Source organism: Hyaena hyaena, unplaced genomic scaffold, assembly GCF_003009895.1.
Source record: "Hyaena hyaena isolate Hyena2069 unplaced genomic scaffold, ASM300989v1 scaffold_504, whole genome shotgun sequence".
Classification (NCBI taxonomy): domain Eukaryota; kingdom Metazoa; phylum Chordata; class Mammalia; order Carnivora; family Hyaenidae; genus Hyaena; species Hyaena hyaena.
The window spans coordinates 640,900-662,753 of NW_024081137.1; the positions used below are offsets into that span (position 1 = coordinate 640,900).

At 37.4% G+C, this 21,854-nt stretch overlaps 1 protein-coding gene across 1 annotated transcript in view; it reads right to left on the reverse strand.

Annotated features, from left to right (window-relative positions):
• Positions 1 to 21,854, reverse strand: part of VAV3 (vav guanine nucleotide exchange factor 3) — a 353,383-nt gene that overhangs the window by 157,842 nt on the left and 173,687 nt on the right. The window contains exons 10-15 of the mRNA XM_039254969.1: positions 18,877 to 18,972; positions 15,262 to 15,330; positions 13,459 to 13,545; positions 9,531 to 9,616; positions 7,902 to 8,034; positions 7,414 to 7,523 (exon numbers count right to left, since the gene is read on the reverse strand). Of these exons, the coding sequence (XP_039110900.1) occupies positions 7,414 to 7,523; positions 7,902 to 8,034; positions 9,531 to 9,616; positions 13,459 to 13,545; positions 15,262 to 15,330; positions 18,877 to 18,972 (581 nt within the window). The remainder of the gene's footprint in view (positions 1 to 7,413; positions 7,524 to 7,901; positions 8,035 to 9,530; positions 9,617 to 13,458; positions 13,546 to 15,261; positions 15,331 to 18,876; positions 18,973 to 21,854) is intronic.

Below are 21,854 nucleotides of genomic sequence, written 5' to 3' on the forward strand. Positions count from 1 at the left end.
GCTAAAACATGGAAAGAGCCTAAGTGTCCATCAACAGATGAATGGATCAAGAAGATGTGGTTTATCTATACGATGGAATACTACATGGCAATGAGAAACAATGAAATCTGGCCATGTGTAGCAACATGGATGGACCTTGAGGTCCATTATTTCGCTGAGCGAAATAAGTCAGGCAGAAAAGGACAAATATCATATTTTTGCACATATAGGAGGATTAGGAGGAACTTAACGGAGGACCATGGGGGAGAAGAAGGGGGGAAATGGTGGGGAAAGGGAGAGAGGCAAACCATGAGAGACTCTTGAATGCTGAGAACTGAGGACTCATGGGTGTGTGTGGTGGGGGGGGGGGGGAGATGGGCATGGAGGAGGGCATTTGTGGGGATGAGCACTGGGTGTTATATGGAAACCAACTTGACAATAAACTATTTGTAAATTTAAAAAAAAGAAAATAATAATTGTATGTGACATCAAGTTCTCACACTCCAAAAAATCTAATGCTCCTAGTGGAAAACATTTTTCAGTATCTCCTAAGAATCTACATTATAAAGCCTTCTTATCATACTAGAAAAAGTTTCTTTCCCACAAGTGCTATTCTGATGTTTTGTCAGACAATTACCCTTGTTATCAGAAAACTAGAGTAAAATTTCAAATTTACAGTAAAACTGTGATTATCCACTATGTGCCAGGAGCTGTGCTAGGACCCCTCACGCATGTGAACAACACTGACAAGAGTTGACAAGAGGCCTGCCATCTTGGTTTTTATCCAGGTGACAAACAGGCAGGAAATGGGCAGCTAGGTCTACTAGCGATCTCATAAATCCAAGGGCCCAGGCCTTGGTACCTTAATACAGAAACCAAAATAACCAAAATGCAATTGCAGTCTTTACTTAACATTTCAAAGTACTTTATCAAAGGGAATATAATTTGAATCCACAGATATCTATTTCAAATGGTGCTTTTCCCCTTTCCAAATTCCTCACACTCCATAGCTATTCTAGAGCCTCATTCACACCAAAACCCCAAATTTTCTTTCCATTTCTGGAACCATGAAGCTTTCTTTTTTCCTTTCTCCCAGCATTAGCCATGCAGTTCAATTTAGCTTCTCTCTTAGTAAGCAGGAAAGGAATCCCTATTCTTTAGAAGGAGAAGACAGGCAAAATTGGGCAGGCAAGTAACAGATTCTCTTCAACAAGCAGGATGCAGAGGGCAAGCTGTAAATACTACCTTTGAATAATTTTTGTAGGGCCATATACTGGGAAGGGAAGGTGACTAATTTAGCATTGTCGCCAGGAAAGATCTCTTTCACAAAGTGACATTTAAAGCTAAGATCTGTAGAATAAGGAACCAGCAACCCATCCTGGGTAGGAAAGCCTCAAGGGTGTTTGCCTGAGGCCAGTGCATTCTCCAGGAACCGAAATCCACCCAATCTAACTACAGCAAAAGGAACACAAGTGAAACTGACTAAGAGATATGGCTGGAAAGACAGGCAGGATAAAATCATGGAGGGCCTTCAGGTCCAGGCAGGAATTTTGAGATTCAAACAAGTGTAATACATAGCCAGTGAAGGGTTTTAAGTAGGGCAAGACACAACTGGATCACCCTGAAGAGTCAACTAGTAAGGAGAGAGCAAGGAATGCAGAAGCTCATTAGAGATACACAGGCTTACACCAGGGAGGTGAACATGAAGATTACAAGTGGTCAGATTCAATCTGCAGAGTTTGGTGAGCTGTTGAACACATGTGGAGGCAGAAGGGAAATTCTTAGGCTTCCATCTACTTTCACATGAGTAAATAGGATTGGGAGGAAGATATTATTTGGCTAGAAATATCAAGAGTTCAGTCTTTAAATTCTACCCCTTATATATTTACTAAAAATTATCATATTTATAAACTACAGTATTTAAATTCAATTGCAATAGCTCTCTCATTGTTGTTAGATGCCCAGGGCTTCCAATAATACCTGGCAATAAGGCAAGTGCAAAGTACTTGTAGAATGAATGTGATTTCCTCCAGTAATCATCTCTCTGGTATTCAAAATATCTGAGCAACATCTTTAGAGTAAAACAAATTTCACGTTTTTTAAATTATGTTTGATAAAATAGAATTTCATATTTAAAATGTAAAAAACATACTCGCTGCTTTTAATAATACAAACTACAAAGGTAAATTGCAAGAAAATATTCTTATCTAGTAGATCCTGACTTTGAGGAAAATGTTTTGAAACACTGTTCTGTTTGACCTCTGATTATTTAAATTTTTCTTTTTAATTCTGTGGCATGTGTGCTTTTTATGGTGAGTGACCTCAAATTCCTTCTGGAAGTAAATGGGTAATAAATTAGAAAGAAACACTGTGGCTCAGATCAAATGCAATTTGTGTAGTTTAATGGTTAGATTCCTGGCTCCTGCCTGACCCTAGTTGGAGAGCATTCTTTTTCAGGGGTCCATCCTAGGAAACAAAGCTCAGGGGGCTGCCTTTCCAGAAGACTAACATGACAGTGCAGGCTGGCCCCAAAGCCCCTTCCTGGCTCTATAATTTCCATAGCACGTTCTCCTACTCCTCTTCCCACAACCAGAGACTTAGTATTTAAGAGATAAATTTCCTGGGCTAATCTTTGAGCACACCTTAATACCTCTCGGTTATTCTTCCTCTTGGGAAAACCATGTAGCATTGTACATATGGGATGCAGTGAAGAAATCTTAGTGAGAATCACGGTATATGCATCTTTTAAGGAACTTTCTTTATTCAAGGGATTAAATATGAATTGTTAGTATTTCAAGAATTGGGTCAGTCTGAAGAAATTCCAGGCAAGAGAACCTTTCAGTTCCCTTCAGTGAACACTCAGAGGCTGGTTCAGAATCTACCACTTTCTATCATCTCAATGCCTTTTTCCCCCCACCTATATTTTCTCTTTCTTTAAAAAGCCTTCGTATTCTATTACTCAATTTATTTCATATTTTACCCAACTTTGACTTATTTCTGGAACATTTAAGGAAACTGCCTGATCCTCTAGGTCCTAGTTACAGTAGCAGGAGGGTGGGGGGGTGGGGGGAGGGAGAGAACCTGACTCTAGTTTCAGATAACAGGATTTGAGTCCAGTTGCTTATTTTTTTAAGCACCTTCATGGATAAAGAAATGCTGTGAACTGAGATCCTGAACTCTATTATAAATGATATAGCACTGAAGTTGTACAAATTTGCTGAAATACTCCTATGATTGATAGTTTCCTGAGCAATAAAATGGGTATGACAACACCTATCAATTAAATCTAATAGAAGAAATTCCTAAAAACACACTGGATGTAAGGGATTCAGGGAAAACATATCCATAAGCTTCCTGACAGGATTCTGAACACTGCTACAGGCGCTCACATCCATATTTTCCTGTATCATTATGAAAACTAGCTTAAGCTAATAAAAATATTTACCATTTTATTTCACAGAAAACTAAATGGAATTATGACAGTGACCAAAGCCCTTTCAGAAATGAGTAAATATAAGCAATGTATATACATCAGATTCCTAAAGATTTAAATATGTTTTTTCAGAGCATGGCCCCCCAGAACTATGGCTTCCAACATTATTTGGTTTAGTAATTGGTCCAACAACCTCAAGAGCAATTGGTCCTGCTACCACTTCTCCTCACAGGAGAAAAAGAAAAAAAACATTCTTCTCCCCGTCCCATCCAAGTGGGTCACTGCTTCTTTTCTCTTTGTTCAGTCTTTCTTACGGAGGTTTGCCAAGTTCTGATGTGGTTTGCTGCATATTTTAAATTCTGGAAGTGGTTATGGCCAAAGAAGGTCAGAGAACACAGCTACTGAGCAGGGACAGGGATGTGCCTGGGAAAGACACAGGCTGAGATTTAGGTCACCTCTGGGGAGATGATTTGCATTTACTGGATACTTACTGTTTATTGGTATTCAAGCTTTTCTATGGTCTTTTATAATGTTCTAAATTAAAAACAGTATTTTAAACATCTTAAAGGTGATTTGCAATTTTTTTAAATAAAAATGATCCAATTATCCTATAAACAGCAGAATTGCCATCTTCTGTAAATAGAACTGGCAAGCATTTCATCAGTCTTAAAATATCACCTCCCTTGATTTCCCACCACCCTCCCACCAATGCCTCTCTTTCCTTCTCTGAGTTCCTTAAAGCAACACTCCAGAATGCTCTAGGAGGACCTATGTGTCCCATGTCAATGCTAAAGATACTGGCAGAAGCTAGCCTGTGGAGGTACCCAAGGCTGAGTGTTTTTCATGGGCTGTTGTGAATGCTGTCAGATTTCTTAGTTTCCTTTGTTCTCCATGGCTTATAGATTAAGGGTACTAGAACTTTAGATAATGGATAAAATAGGAAAATTTGAACCAGAGTTAACATCTTAAGCTTCAGGACTTATCTAGATTACTCCATTTTCCTGAGCACAGGACAAGCAGGAGCTGTCTTACAAAGCTGGAAGCAGGGTTTTCCTGCATAAGGCGGGGAGGAAATAATGGAACATTCTGATGCTTTAGTAAAATCCTAATTTTACTTTGCTGTAATTGGCATAATCACTGCTTATAGAAGCCCTCAACTTCGACTTTGAGCGATTCTCAAAAAAGGTACTTCCGCCCTCTCACCATCTGCATGGGCAGTCAATGGAATTCTGAAATACAAACAGCCACTTGGATGTTTAATTATATTGTTGAAGTGCCTGGAAAATGCTCAAAGATTAAGACTCCCGGGGAGCACCTTGGTGGCCCAGTGGGTTGAGCATCTGACTCTTGGTTTCGGCTCAGGTCATGATCTTATGGTTTGTGAGATGGAGCCCCTCCTTGGGCTATGCACTGACAGTGCGGAACCTGCTTGGGATTCTCTCTCCCTCTTACTAACCCTCCCCCACTAGCACCTGCATGCACCTGTGTGCTCTCTCTCTCAAAATAAATAAACTTAAAAAAAATAATCCCAGTTTCCCGTGTGTGTGTTATTGTGGTGGAACAATTTAAATCCATCCATACCTACCCCTATATGTACATACCTATGGAGCAGTGATTCATGGTTTTATCTACAACTATAAATTTCTCCCTTTTTCCTTAAGAGAACCTGGATTCTTAGCCAGGGACAATCTTGTCTGGAACAAAGGTTTGGTTTTTTTTTTTTTTTTTTAAGTTTATTTATTTGGAGAGAGAGCACATGCATTCAGGGGAGAGGCAGAGAGATAGGGAAGGAGAAAAAATTTCAAGTAGGCTCCTCACTGTCAGTGTAGAGCCTGATACGGGGCTCAAACTCACAAACTACAAGATCATGACCTGAGCTGAAGAGCTGGATGCTTAAATGACTGAGCCACCCAGGTTTTCCTGGAATACAGGCTCTATTTCCTAGGTTCCTTTGACAGGTGTGGCCACATTACTAAGTTCTGGTCACCATTAGTAAGTTTGTGACATATCTGTGAAGGATTGTTATAAAGGGAGAGGTCACCTTCTCCTGCCTAGAATGTAGATTTTCCAGGTGGAACACCAACAGCTACCTTGGACAACAAAGTGACCAACCTTGAGCATAAAAGCCAAATGCTGATAATGGAGAGCAGGAAGACCTGAGCAGGGTCCCTGATAATACCCCAGTGAGTCACCAAAACATCTCTCATCTACCTACCCAGATTTTTCACACAAAAGAGATAAAAATATATCTTTCATTTCAAACCTCTTTTATCCACATGAAGCTGATTTTTGGCACCTGAACACAATGTTAACTGATAGGCCCATTGTATATTGTCCAGGGAGACTGCCCGCTCTAGACAAGAAATTTAACTTCCCTCCTCTGCAGAAATGTCTTCACTCACCTCAACATTATATAGCCAAAGAGAACCCATAAGAAAATACTAGCCCTGGCATCATTTCCACAAGAGCAAAGCCTCGAGATCAGCTCTACTTTTGCCCATTGTCACCAACCCCAGGTGGACAATCACTGAAACAGCACACTAGGTTTATGAGGCAGCTCACTACACACCAGAGACTGGGAGGAGGCCACCAACTTCATCATTTATGCCCCAACCAAAGTGGTCCCTATAGTATAGCCACGGCATCAATGCACACAACTACTAATCTGTCTCATCATTGTAATTAATAACACATTATAAGGATGATAATGGTATACTGGGATGATGCCTTCTGATTTTACAAGTCCTCCTGGGTGTAGTAGGATCTTAAATATAAAACAATATTAATAATAGTGATAACAATAGGTATCATTTATCGTTCATTATCATATGACTATTAGTGTACTATTTGGCTAACACTCTGCCTGACACATTATCTAGAATTCAAGGTATTATCATTTTTGTTTTACAGAGGAGGAAACTGAGGCTCTGGGAAATTAATCAATTTAGTTAAGACCATGAAGCCAGTTCATGGAAGTGGTTAATGCTAAATCCAGAATTGTCTATGAGCTTAAAAATAATTTATCAGCACAATCATTTCTCTCAAAACATTAGATAACATAATCTTTAAAAAAATCTGTTTTTCTCAGCTCAGAACTACAGTAAGATATTCTAATCTTACCCCCATTTTCCATTAAGATGAGCATTTATTAAAACACGACAAAAGAAGAAACAAACAAAAAGCCTGATAGAATTTGTCCACAAATGATAAACAGTGCTAGAATACAAATGAAGCAAATCACTAAAGTTTTGGGTTTTTTTCCCGAATTTCACCTTTTGTTAACAGCTCCAATTTTAGGGTGACCTATATGTTTCCATAACAAGGGTCACTAAGTACCTTTTAATCCATGAGAATCAAAACTAAAAAAGAAACCCATATAATGGCATGTCTTTGTGTAATTACATCTCTTTATGCCAATCCTTTTGAAACAGGTCTTATTTCCCACCTCTTTTGTCAGCTTCCATTTTAATAAAAGGAAACAACAGTGAAAGAAATCAAGCCCTTAAAACACGCACTGAATACATCAAGCAATTTATCTAGGACTCAAACAATAAATGAGCCAAAAACAAGTGAGGGGAAGAAGTGAATCTTTCTCTTAAAAATAAGATGTTGTGCATGTATGAATATGTGTACGTGTGTGTGAGCTATCTCTATTTAAATAAAGATCTATATAAAAGATGGTAATTATATCAAAAGCTTATCAGTAGAATAGTTAATATTTTCATGGACTGCTGAAAGCTAAAAAATAAAAAATATGCCCATGAGAAGAAAGTCAAATAGAAGGTTAGAGCTCCCTCTTTCATTTTCTTGAAGAAATTCACCAAAACCTCTTTCCTAGGAGACCAAAGTTGTCAAATGGACAGACGAGCAGCACTCGTGCTCAAAGTGTTTCCACGGTCTCTACACACACACTGCAAGGGTTCAAGTACATTTATTGATAGTTCATTATTCATAAGAGATTGAGTAGTAGAAAAAACACTTTTAAAGGTAGAAATACTCACAAAGCCATTTCAAACTGTTCCAGCCATTTTTTCTTTAAATCTTTTGTTTTGCAATAAAATTCTAACCCATTTTGTCCTTGGGTATGGATGAGGTAAAAGCCGTAAGACCACTGTTAAAATTAATATTCCACAGGTTAATATGTATCACTCAATAATATCATACTTCCAAAATCACTAAAACACCACCATAATCGTCCACAAACTTCTCATAACATATCAGCATACAAATTATGAACAATCACATTCTTGTAGTCAGCTTTGTATCTATCGGTTTCTACGACACACACATTTTACTTGACCATTAAGGCATTAGAGATGATCATTATCAGTTGTGGGACTGTTTATTTCTCACAGAGGGTTACTCCTAATCAGTCTCTAGAAAGAAAAGACACCTGCATGGATAAGCCCTCTCACATTAACGTATTAGCATACTTTCCTGGAATATTCAGTTATGAGTAAATTATAGTAATTAATTTTCAAAAATTCACCTTTTTATTTTCTTTATCAGTTGTAGGATTGTTGGCTATTTTGTACTGCTGAAGATCTATTATTTCCTTCATTTCATAGTTATCACCTTTTCTTTTACATACAATCACTGCCAAATCAAATAGGAAGATATGCCTGAGAGACAGAGAGACAGAGGGGGAGATTTCAAATGGTTAGAAGCATGTATGTTAATTTTTCCCTGATAAAATTTAATTAAACTAACCCCAAATTTTTCTTTTGAGTCCAAGACAAAGGCAGTGATGTACACTAAAGAGAATGAACTGTGTCTGCCCTGGCACTACCCTTTACTGCGTGAATGGCCTTACTCTACCTCAGCTTCCCCATTTAAAACATATACAAAATTGTAATAGGGCTATGTAGACTACAGAGCTGCTGTAAGGAACAACTAAGGCACAAAGCGCTGTCCATGAGCAATTACTTTTCTTTATTTAAAAGCTAAACACTTACAGAAATACTAATGACAACAACAGCAGTTAACTTCTGATGTTTCTAGGAATCAGCCAGAAAGTACTGACAAATGTCCATGCCTTTGACAAAGATGACTCACTTAATTTAAATCCCCAGGACCATCTGCTGATGTATTATTTTCATCCTAATTGTATCGGGGAGGAAACTGAGGCTTAGCAAAGTGAATTAATTTGCTCAAGGTCACACTGTTTGTGAGGTGAGAGCAAGATTCATACTCAGATCTAATTGTGGAACCTGCTCTTTTACCCTCCATGTTGCTCCTCATGATTTTATGGGCCACCTAAAACACAAATTGAGCCGTATATGAGCAAAATGTAAACTAGAAAAATTATGATTAAATTTAGGTGTTGATACTTCTTTTCTTTCTTTTTAAAGATAATGTACCTGGGGAAGGAAAACAAACTTCATAATACCTATCTTCTAATGCTAATATCTTTTCAAAAACTCCCAGTAATTAATATGCATACATTTTTTTAAATTATGATAATGACAACGATACATTCACATAGCTCTAATACTTGCATCATCTGCAAAAACTAATGTTCCTGGAGAGGCTACAAAGGATCTATGTCTCCTGGGAGCTACCTGTAGAGCCTGGGTATCAAGTTGGAAGAGCCAACACTGCCCCCTGCTGGCTGACTTTCTCATTCCAAAGATTACAGAAAATGGCCTTTTCAACCAAATCATTCAGTTTAATAATCATTCGTATATAATTTGGGATACCAGCCCAAGTTCACTCACCTGAATTTCCCTCAAGAAAATATGACATGGACCTCCCTTAGGCTTCCTTCTTAGGACATTTTATATTCTCAAGTTATTTTAAAGTGTATACCAAAAAGAGAAGTTAAACAAATGTAGTTTTATGGTAGTTATCAACTACTTAATCTCTACTCTCAATTTAATGTGTCCCTTTGAGCCCTACCTGACGTTCTCTATTTGTCATATCTCTCTTAGGAACTTAGACAAATCAACAGATACCAGAACCTAACATATCTCTGAGAAAATTGTAGAAAACTATTGGTTGGTCTGTCCCGTTTTTTTCCTTCTCTTTTTTCCCCTCCCTTGTCCTGGAAGAACGGTTTTCTCAATCTTCTGATACTAACCATTTATTTTGAAAAGAACTACTGCTCCTCTTTTCTCACCTTTCTTGTTTTGTATGCTTGTCCAGAGTGGTTATGCGAATTTCACCATCTCCCTGAGGTCGTCCAAACAGCAAAACTGGTTGGTTCTAAAATATAAAATGTACAAGTCTCAGTTTTTTTGTAATCATATAAAAACAGAAAGAAATATTAGTGAGGATATTTGCTGAAAACAGCTACCTTATTACAAGCTTTATCATTTTACATTTTTAGCATGCTTACTCCAAAAAGCTCAGGTCTATATGATACACTTTCAAAACAGTCTGTCCTTGGACAACCTAGGAGGTGTGCTGAGGACATTAATTAATTTTATTTATAATATTAGTAGAAAAGTTAGCTACCAAAAGCAAGAATTAACCGGAAGAATTCAAATCACAACAAAGTTATAACAATACTTATAGGGCAATATGTCCCCTGCCTACTGGGAGGAAAACATATTCATGGAAGTATATATTTTAAATGTGAAATTGCCATGAAGAAAGAATACAGGAAAAATGAATTGCCAGGGACTTAATTTGGTCTAGGGAGTCAAGGATGACTTCCTTTAGCTAAGATCTCAAGAATGACAAGTAGGACTTAATGATTAAAAACAATGAACCATTTCCCCAGAGGCAGACAATAAAAAAAATTATTTATGAACACCTACTGTATAAGGTGCTGAGGGAAAAAGAATTGGCTGAAAATTATCACTAACATCAAGGAGATTACATTCTAATAAAGGAAGCAGATATGTAATTAATTAACTTGCTGCAAGAAAGTATAAAAATAGATGTTCCCTAGCCAAGTCCCATGATGTGTTTTGCAGAAACAGAAAACTCCATCCTAAAGTTCATATGGAATTACAAGGAACCCTTAATAGACAAACCAGTCTTGAAAGAGAACAAAATCAGCGTTCTTAGTCTTCCTGATTTCAAAACTTATTATTAAACTATGATAACCAAAACACTGTGGTGCCTGCACACAGTGCACATACTTCTAGACCAATGGAATATAACACTTGGAAATAGGCCCTCTTATACATATGGTCAAATGATTTCTGACAACCATACCAAGACCATGCAATGAGGATTGGAGAGCCTTTTCAACAAATGATGCTGGGGAAATTGGATATTCACAGGCAGAGGGGAAAAGTTTTAGGACATTAGATTTAGCAATTACTTCTTAGTTATACCACCAAAAGCAACAAAAGAAAAGACTAGTAAGTTAAAATTCATTAAAATTAAAAAATTTGTGAAAAGGACAGTATCAACAGAGTGAAAAGGCAACCTACCAAATGGTACAGAATATTTGCAAACAAAATGTGTGATAAGAACTGATATCCAGAATATATAAAGAATGCCTATAACTCAACAACAAAAAACAAGCAACCCTGACTCAAAAATAGACAAAGAATTTGAATAGACATTTCTTCAGAGAGCTATACAAATAGCCAATAAGCATATAAAAATGTATTCAATATCCCTAATCATGAGGGAAATACTTATTATGGGAAACTATAATAAGATACAACTTCACACACGCTTGAATGGATATTATTTTCAAAACAAGAAAAGAGAAGAAAGAAAAAAGTGTTGGCAAGGATGTGGAGATACTGGAACTCTGATGCATTGCTGCTGGGAACGTAAAATGGGGCAGCAACTGCAGAAAACAAGACGGTTAGTCCTCAAAAAACTACACCTAGAATTACCATACAATCTGGCCATGCCACTTCTGGGTATATAACCAAAAGAAGTGAAAGCAGAGACTTGAGCATGTATTTGCACACCCACATTCATAACAGTATTATTCACAACACCCAGAGACTTGAGCATGTATTTGCACACCCACATTCATAACAGTATTATTCACAACACCCAAAAGGGGTAAGAAACCTAAGTGTCCATAGAGAGATGAATGGATAATCAAAATGTTAGGTATATACAACTCATGTTACACTTTAAAGCCTTAAAAAGGAAATTCTTTTAAAAAGAAATTCTGATACATGCTACAACAAGGATGAACCCTGAAGACATTATGCTAAGTAAAATGTGTCAGTCACAAAAGGACAAGTATTACGTGATTCCATTTATATGAGATACCTAGAGTAGTCAACTTCACAAAGACAGCAAGTAAAATGGTGGTTGTCAGAGGCTGGGAGAAGGGCAGAATGGAAAGTTAGCGTCTAATGGGTACAGAGCTTCAGCTTCACAAGATGAACACAGTTCTGGAGATAGACGGTGGTGATGGCTGGCTACCCAACAACATGAATGTATTTAATGTTACAAAACTGCACATTTTAAAATGGCAAATGTCATATATATTTCAACACACACACACACACACACACACACACACACACACAGCCATCCAGCCATTTGTGCTGTGGAATTACAAAGAGAAAGTAATAATAGGAGATTAGGGAAAGAATTATTTTAGTTGGACCTTGAAGGAATTTGATAGGAAATAATGGGAAGATATTCTAGGCTCTGACAATATTATGATCATAGGCAGAACTATAAAAGTATATAGCAAATTAGAGACCTTCTGACACAGCAGGACACCCACAAAGTTAAGTATGTGGGCAGGTGTTAGCTGGATGAGTTCAGCAAAGTAGTTTCAGCCCAAATCATTGAGAGCATTACATATCATGCTAAGGACTGTTGACTGAATCCTGAAGGCAACAGCAAATGCTGACCAGGTAGGGAAAGAGAATGAACGGGCAAGTCCATCTTTTGGAAATGCAACTTGGTGATGGGATGATTAGAGGCTTTTGTGGTTGGAAAGGTGGCAGATGAGAACCTGAAAGGGGAACATGACTATACCTGTGGAAAGAAAGGCTCAAGATGTTTTAGAGAAAGCAGCAATAAGATTGTTCCCCCAACAAAAGTATCTTTCCTTCATTCATGCATCTCTTTTTTCACTGCCCACAGCTTAATCCACGCCTCTACCATCTCTCTCTTTTTATTTTTTGTTTTATTTTATATTTGAGAAAGAGACAGAGAGAGAGAGGAGAAACAGAGAGAGAGAGAGAGAGAGAGAGGAGAGAACGCGTGCAGCGGAGGGGCAGAGAGACAGAGACAGAATCTGAAGCAGGCTCCAGGCTCCACCTGAGCCACCGTGGGACACTTAACTTACTGAGCCACCCCGGCACCCATCCCAAGATCATCTCTCTCTTGAAACCACCTCAACAACTTGCTAGCAGGGTTTTCTTGAAATGCAAATCAGACTGAAACCTTTACTAGCTTCCCCCTGAAATGACTGTAAAATTCCAGCTCTGCACCCTGGCCTACAAGGCTGGGGGAAACAGCTCTCCCACCTACCTCTTCCCCACTTCAGAACCCAACATTCTTCCCCTCTCTCACAATTCCCAGCAGCTCTGGCCCATCTCTGGCTTCTGCCTGGAATCCTCTCCCCCAGATCTCTGTACCACTGGCTACTTTGTATCCTTCAGGTTCAAGGGGCCTTGATTACCATGTTGCCCCACCCAGTTCACAGCACAAATCTCCACAGAGCATTTTGAAACAGCCTCATCAATCATGAGACCATGTTGTGCATTGTGAGAGTCCCAGGCCCAAGCCAATGTCTGACACACAGAAGTCACCCAATAAATATGTCTAAAATGAATAAATTAACAGGAATCAGCCATGACTACGCACAGGGTAAGGGAAAGAAAAGAAGAAAAATGTGCTCTAATGTTTAGAATTTGGTCTGCCAGGGTAAGAGGCATTGTGTGATTAAGGAGACAGGGACAAGCAATGGCAGAAAGTCCAGAGACACAAAATACATATCATAGGTGCCACAAGAAATCCACATGGATGTTGCCAAAGAGGAATCAGAAAAAACCCCCGAGCAACAGAAACTTCAAGGTAAACTATCTTTGCTTCAGAAACAACTTGTAGAATGTCCTCTGATTTGTGGGTTAGGGAAGCTGAACGGAATGATAATTACATACCAGATTTTCTATAGATAGCTGAAACTGTTTTATTTCACGAAGGGTCTCATTATCTCTTTTCACTTCATTCACATATTGTGCCAAGTCCTAAAGAATAAAGGAAAGGGTACAAAAAGAAGTCACGATAAGACTGGAAAAGAGATGCAAACTGTTTGAAAGAAAACACATCATTAATTTCATTAGTGGTAAAAGTAACCACCATAACTTTTCCATGACAATAAAATGAATGACCCATCAATCAAAACTGCAACTCAAAAGCAATTTCAAAATGTCTGGAGTACAGCTGGGGAGACTGAAGAGCTGTCATCTGCCACACCTCTGTGAAGAGCAAGGATGAAAAACAGAAACAAACAGACTGCACCCTGCAGAACAATGAAAGGAAACTAGGTCAGGAGAATGCAAATTCCAAACACGTTGATAACTGACCTTGAGAGAATCACACTTTTACGTAGGTTAGAATAAGGGCAATGCAATAATGAAGGATTAGCAGGGAGAAAAAAGTAACTAAAAGACAATGAATCCAGCTAGACTATATTCTGCAACCAGTTAGTGTCTTAGTTTCTGAGAGTCAAGGCAGCCAGTTCAATTTTCACGAGTTAATGAAGGAGAGGCAAAGGAGAAGAGAGAAACCCAAGGGCCCTCAAATGGATGAAAACAAACAATGCTGGACACATTTCTCCATGGGCCTTCTTCACCTACTTTAAAATGTCTTTTCTCATATTTGAGGAAACATTAGCTAATCTTTCCATACTGTAAGGAGCTATTTTTATTACATGTGCTCTAGTTTTTCCTGTTTTCTGGGTTTTCTTTTTTCTCTACCCTCTTAAATTCATCTGCAACAGCAGGAACAGAACTCTGACAAAAAGCAGTTCCTAACTTTGTTCTAAATAACAGTCTGACTTTCCTTAGGATGTATCTATAAACGATTTCTTTAAAAAGTGGAAATTTGGTAAGACTTCCTAAAATAATAAATAATTGTGTGATGTCTCCTAATGGGATACTAAAATCATCTCAACAGCGGAGCTAACACTGAAACTGGCACCGGGGCACGGAGAAGTAATTAGCATTGCTCTCTTCATTCTGGCTACGATCAAGTACAGTAATTAGCATTGCTCTGAGGAGAGTCACATTGGCATTTTGTTTTAAGAACAAATATTTGTTTATGTTTCAAGTGAGGGGCAAATATTTCTTTCAAAGTAGTCCAGCACAACATAGAAATGGGGTTTTACAGATTCCCCAAGATGTCTAAAAGTCTGCCTCTGTCCACTCGTAGTTCTTGATTTTCAGATTTACCTAAAAATAGGAACCCAAACAGAAACCCACTTGCACTGGTGCACAGCATCCACAAGGGTAAAGCTGGCAGATACCCTGACACTTGGGGACAGTAAGTTATACCAGCGTTCTGAAGTCACCAGCTGACCTGCTGCTTACACAAGCCGCCAGATTTCTATCAGTAACCACAAAAAGAATGTGAAATAAAACCATTATATTAAATCATTCCCAGTAATTATAAAAGTCACCATAGTTTCGTAAATAACAAGTTATTTTAATACTCCTCTTGGTTTTACGAGTCTTTGTCTAACAATTAAATTCATGCAAGGGTCTCTATTTCAGTTAAACATATTCAGCTCTCCCCACCTAATACAAGATCATACAAATACATACACACACACACACACACACACACACACACACACACACACACACTATATTAGCATATCATACATATGTATTAGCAGTTTGTATTCTTTTTTTTAGGGAGGAATAAAAAATACAAACAAGTTCATGGTACATGTGCCTTACCTTCATTGCGTCAAGAGCCAGTTTCAGATTTGCCTTCTCCATAGGGTCAGTGGTATGTTTGACCAGTTCCTATTTGGAAGATACAGTTTAGTGCTATTTTTCTCAATTAAAACCAAAATATGAGAAAGAAAACATTTAAATACTAAACCATTTTAACACTATTTGCACCATACTGTAATAAATGTGATGTAACTTATTTATTTATTTTAACATTTATTTATTTTTGAGAGACAGAGAGAGACAGATCATGAGCAGGGAAGGGGCAGAGAGAGAGGGAGACAGAACTGGAAGCAGGTTCCAGGCTCTGAGCTGTCAGCACAAAGCCTGACGTAAGGCTCGAACCCACGAACTGTGATGTGAGATCATGACCTGAGCCGAAGTTGGACGTCAACCGACTGAGCCATCCATGTGCCCCAAATGTGATGTAACTTAACTAGGTTCTATTTTCATTTAAAAAAAAAAAAATCTCTATCTGTAAAAAGACCAGCCGTGCACCAAAAGAACATGAGACAATGGTTGAAAACACTTTCCTTTTAAAGATGAACCTGAATTCTATCCTGCACTAACACCTGAAGACATCCTTCCCAAATGTCATGAAAGATCCCTTCATTGCCAATTGATTCTGCTGTCTACTCCTCTCTCTTGGCTTCAAGGACATTAGGATCTTTTTTTGTTGTTGTTGCTATTACTGTTGTTTCTTAGTCCTTCTTAAATTTCTGCATATTCTTTCATACTTTATACTTTCTTTATCTGCACCTTGGAAAGTTACTATTTCCTAGATTTTCACCTCAGTCTTCTGTTATTCTTACTTTACCCATTCTACAAATTCTACCACAATCATCACCATAATGTCAACATTCATCTAATAATTCAATCACTCTCAAAGGAATGTGCTTAACCCAGAACTCACACCTGAGTTCCAGACTCTGTCTACCTACATAGTTGTCGCTGGGTACCTCACAAGCCCATCAACTCCAAACTTAGGGCACCTTCACCCACAACTCTATTCTGGTTCCTGTTTACGTTCTATTGAATGATGGCACCTTCATCAGTAGAATCACTTAAGCCAAAACCTAAAAAGTGTCCCAGGCATCCCTTTCTCATACTACGTTCTGCTGACACAGAGTTTAATCTTTCCCCTCCATTCTCACTGCCACTACATTGGTTCAAGTCCCTACTCTTTTTCACATGGGTCATTATAAATCAGCTTCTGATTAATCTTCTGACTTGTAGCCTCTCTGGACTACAATCTATTCACTCTACTGATATCAAAGCTAGGTTTCTAATATATAAATCAGACCCTGTCTCTACTCAATTTAGTCTTCTGCAATGCCCACAAAAGCTTCAGATTGTTAACTATACTTCCTAGACCCTTCATGGTCTGAATTCTGCAAACCTCCCCCAACTTCTCTTTCCCACCCAAACGACTCCACCCAAACCACCTATATTCTATCCATACTAAATTAACTGCAATTCTAAAAATACATTCTAATGTCTGATCCCATTAAGCATGTGGTTTGCTCTCCTTAGAAAGTAATTCCTCTCTAATGCATCTATTGAACTCTTACTGTTCCCTTCAAAGCCAGTTGAAGAATCACTACTCTACAGTGAAGCTTTCTAGGACAGAGGTCTCTACAAGTCCCCAGCCTCTCCAGGTATAATTAACTAGAACTTTACTTGTACTACCTCCATACTTTCTGCATACCTATCACATTGTACAGTACCTGGCAGCTTTTCTCTATCTAAACTGTGAGCTTTGCCAGTGCAGGGAGGGGGAGGGTGCTGTCTACTATCACGAATGCCTAATACTGTGTGTCAAACAGAGGAGCCACTCAAAAATTTTTGCTGAGTTCAGTACCAATAGTGTTTCAAGTTATAAAGAGGACCTGCAGACATCAGATCTGTTAAGTATAATAAGGTTGTCCAAGTAATATTCTTTTACTTCTATTTTTGCTTTTCCTTTATCAAATGAGTGTAAATTATTCTCAAAGTTTAAAATACCTCACTTTCAAATATTCTGATTTTATAAATCTGTGATTTCAGGGGCACCTGGGTGGCTCAGTCGGTTAAACGTCAGACTTGGGCTCAGGTCATGATCTCACAGTTGGTGAGTTTGAGCCCTGCATCTGGCTCTATGTGGACAACTGACAGCTCAGAGCCTGGAGCCAGCTTCAGATTCGGTGTCTCCATCTCTCTGCTCCTCCCCTACTTGCTTTCTCTCTCAAAAATAAATAAACATTAAAAAATTTTTAAAATAAATCTGTGATTTCAAATCATAAAGCATTTCAAAGTTATTTCCCCACTAAACTATAGCAGTAAGTAGGAAATGTTCAAATTCCTAACACATTAATTCAACCAGTTTCCAAACATTAGATAAATACATTGTACTCTACATTATCAAGATGAAAAAACATTTCTAGAATTTTTATCCATATATGGTGCCCCAAATAAAAATTTTCCTATTTTAAAATATCCATCATAGAACTAAACAATCTTCTGAATTTTAAAATAAAAAACAATCAGAGAGAAATTAAGACAAAAGCCTGAATATCAAAAAGGTTTTATACTTTTATATCATATTCAATATTTTTATAAGTCTAAAACTTTGCAAATGACCAAAATAGAGGTTTCTTGAAAACTGCACTTTTAAATTCTTCATTTGATATTTGACCATGCCAAAGTTACAAAATAAATTAGTATCTTATTTTGGACATATTTTTAGTTCCATGATGTCTCAGAAACTGATTGCTTAAGTCTTTCTTATGATTTTTCCATAAAATCCAATTTGATTAAGTTGCTTTGAGTTTAGGTCTCATAAATGTTTTAATGCATTTTAAAGAACTAATCAGGGCCTGAATTTTTCTGATTTCTCAGTAGAACAAAAATAGAGATGACTAACAATTTTGCAACTACAGATCAAGAAATTTAATATACAAAATGTATAAAGCGCTGCAGACTCAAAATTATTTTTCACATACAGGTAGTAGATCTTTTTAAAATGGCATTTCGCAAGCAACAGCAGAGTTGACAGACTAATACTGTGAGACATTTCCTTGGAGCAGAACTAATGAGCCTCCCGGTACAGCTATCAAATTAAATTTATAAGACTCTCCACCCTCATTAGAGGACTAACTGTGGAAACCATAAACTTCGTGGTTATAACAAGAATCACTTCAAATAAATGTAGTCTTATTATAATTTACCCTAGCAGAAAGCCACAAAGAATGTGACACAATTCTCTTTAGTTTGTTAGGTAAAAAAGTCCAAAACACTTAACCTGACAAAATTCAAGAATATTGCAACATTGAGATTTTAATAAATGATTACTGATAACCAAAGAAGACTTGGTTAAAGGGATCTTTTAATTTTGCTTTTTTTTTTTTTTTTTAAATTCTTTTGGGGCCAGTTCTGTCTGAAGGACACAAAATGTGACTTTGTGGAAGATAAAGAATGAACCTTTGCTAAAAGGAAGCAAATTTCTAGCTGTTCTGTTATTTCCTGCTTAGCTATACTAATCATTGAAAATCATAAGGGGAAATGGCCCCAAACATGGAGTATCTGGAGCTTCATGAATATTTGGTTAAATGAATAAACAGACAATTTTAAGTCACGTACCTGGAGAAGAAGGTGATACTTTAAGACCCGCTGCATAGGAACCACAAGCAAATCTCGAAGAGTGAATTTTCCATTATTTGCTCTTTTGGAACATTCCTAATGAAATGTTTTTTAAAACTTTTTTTTAAAAAACTTTGTTAATCAAAGGGAATCATAAAGCCAACATTAAAGGATACAGAGGCCATAAACAAAACTGTTATTATGTAATAAATATCTTGTTGCTTTCCTTAATAATCCTTTCTAAAAAATAGAAAGTACCTAATTAAAAACCAAAATACAAACAATCCTTGTAGCATTTCAACTCTAAAATTAATCATTAAGTAGAACTATTTTATGCATGAAAATTATTTTCTCTAGTGGCCCTCGAGGGTCTTCCTCTACTTACCCTTATAGCTCTACCTTCTACCAACCACCCCCAGCTAGGCTGAGGGCCTGGCATCAAGAACAAGTCCCTATTTATCAAACTAGCCATCTGCCTTCCCCATGGCCATGCCTTTGTTCATTCTCTTCTCTCCAACTGCCATATGCTTTGTCCAATTTCCAACAAAATGCACCATCCTCTTTAAGAACTATATATCCAAGCCTTTTGTAATGATCCCAATCAAAACTGTGCTCTCTGTACCTTGTGGACATCTTAATGAATGTTGTACATACTTTCTTCCCCAATATATTCTGTCTTTTACAGCTTTCAGAATCTAGTGCTTGCTTAACAAATATTTATTAAACTGAATGAAATGGAATGATGGAGTCTAAAAATTTGCTAAAGTATAAACCTATTATTGAATTCGAAGTTTCAAAAGCCTCAAATTTTAGTTTTTTATCTCACAATCTTCTTTCTTAAAAGTTTATCTAAAAATAGTATTGACGTATTCACTCTTTTGACATTAACTATGACTTTAAGGGAAATACTCTGAATTTTAAGGACTGAAGCCTGAATTCAAATAGTTTGGCAACTCTGAGCTGTGTGACCTTGAACAAGTTGCTTTTCTGATTTTATGGTTTCTCACATATTTGTGATATAGTCTTAAAACAACGAAGTTCCATAAAATTATTATTATTATTAGTGAGAAACTAAACCCAAACTCCTCAGACAATTGCACATCTCAGACCAAGGAATTTTCCACTTCATAGAAAGAGTTGCATTCAAGAAAATATTGCTTTGTTCATGAGTTTGTTTCCCCTTTGCCCACACTTTAACTTTTCTGGCACACGGAAGGATTTATTATCAGGAGCTATAAAGTAAACACCATTAGCTCTAATGACCTAATGGTGACTACATGAGTATTTGACTACAGGTGTTAAACAAGAACTGGGGACACATCTGGATATGTTAGCTCATGTCTTGTCAACTCCTACAGTTCACTGCAAGAATAACTATTTCAACTGATTTCTTGCTTCTACAGATTGTAGAAGGTTCTGGATCATGGGTCTCAAAGAGGAGGGTAAACTGTTAAGATTACTGTAATGAAGGAGTCTCATCTCCCCTCTATGCTATCTTAACAGAGTTAGGAATAGACATGCTACATATTTAAATTTTACTTTGTTATGTTATGGAAGTCAGTTTAAAACTGTCGGGGAAGTTCTAAGTTATAGGCTCAGTAAGTAAACTAACATTGCTGGCATTTCCTACAACTGGGGGTCTAAGTTTGAGGTATAAAATGCTTATTAGAATTAAAAGTAAATAAAGGTTAAAACAGAGTCTTCCAAAATATCCAGTGACAAGCTTAGCCAAACTTCAATTCTAATTGAGAAAAAAAATAAGTGGAATAAGGATGAGCCAGCTTATAGGTCAAGATAAAGAGGTTCTGTTTCCCTTCACCCTATGTTATCTTGGTTCCAAAGCAGAGAAGAAAAAGACAAAAATCAACAAGAGCAAAAATAACCACAAAACTGAAGACATGAAGGAAGCAGAGAGACACCAAGAATAAGGCAGCTTTCCCTTGATCATAGCAAGAGCTGCAGAGGACAGTCCCAGCAAAGACTATCACCTGCTAAGATGTCACAGTAAGTGTCTGATTAATATTTGCATATCAGGCCACTAGTCAGAAGTAGTAGCTTTTCAGGCAAAAAAGGGCAGCCAGTAGCCCCTCGCCCTTAGCTTTTCAAACTCAGCCTGAGGTTCTCTCTTTCCCTCAGATCGATAGTGACCATAGAAAGTATGTTCCTAGAGGTCCAGAGTATGTAATGTGTCATAAGGCAGGACTTTGACAGTGACTCTGAAGAAAGGGAGAAGAATATCCAAACAATACTGAGAATGTAATGGAGGTTTGACTAACAACTTGTATACTCCTATCTTGAGCCAGAATTTGACATCTTTATTTAAAAAAAGAGAACTGTTCTAATGGTAGATCTGTTAAGAACTAGTCGTGTAAGTTGTACAATTTTATCTTACCATCATAATTTAATTGGAGTCAAGGCAGTTTATAGCTCTAAGCTTCTGAGGCTCTATTCTCCCAAGAGGAGCAGCAACCTTTTACACTAGCAGGGGTATCAGGATGTTATTTAGTGGTGATTAAAGCTACCAGCAGACATAAGGTCAACATCATCAAAGGATTATAAGAGCTAAGGAAAAAGATCGATGGCAGAGAGGACAGTTACTGGGTGGCCTACTGATGTGTAAACTTTCTAACTGATAGTTCCCTTTTGTGGAAGTTATAAAATCATACCAAATATGCTAAAACAATGAAGGAGTTCTAATGAAAATCATCTGCCTCATTTTTTTTTTCCCCTTTCATCAGCTGACCTCACTGCTTAAGTGAACAAAGACAGCAAAAGGGACACTGGAGAGTCAAGTAAGACAAGCACAGCCATTTAAGAGTTGACTATACATTTGCACTCAACATTTAAGAAAATTCAAATACATGGGTAATCTATTTGAGAAGATAATTCACTTAATGTATAATCTTTTTCAAAAGTTGTCTAAAATTGCAAACTCTAATGAAAAAGAAAAATGACATATAAAAAAAATGACTGACCAC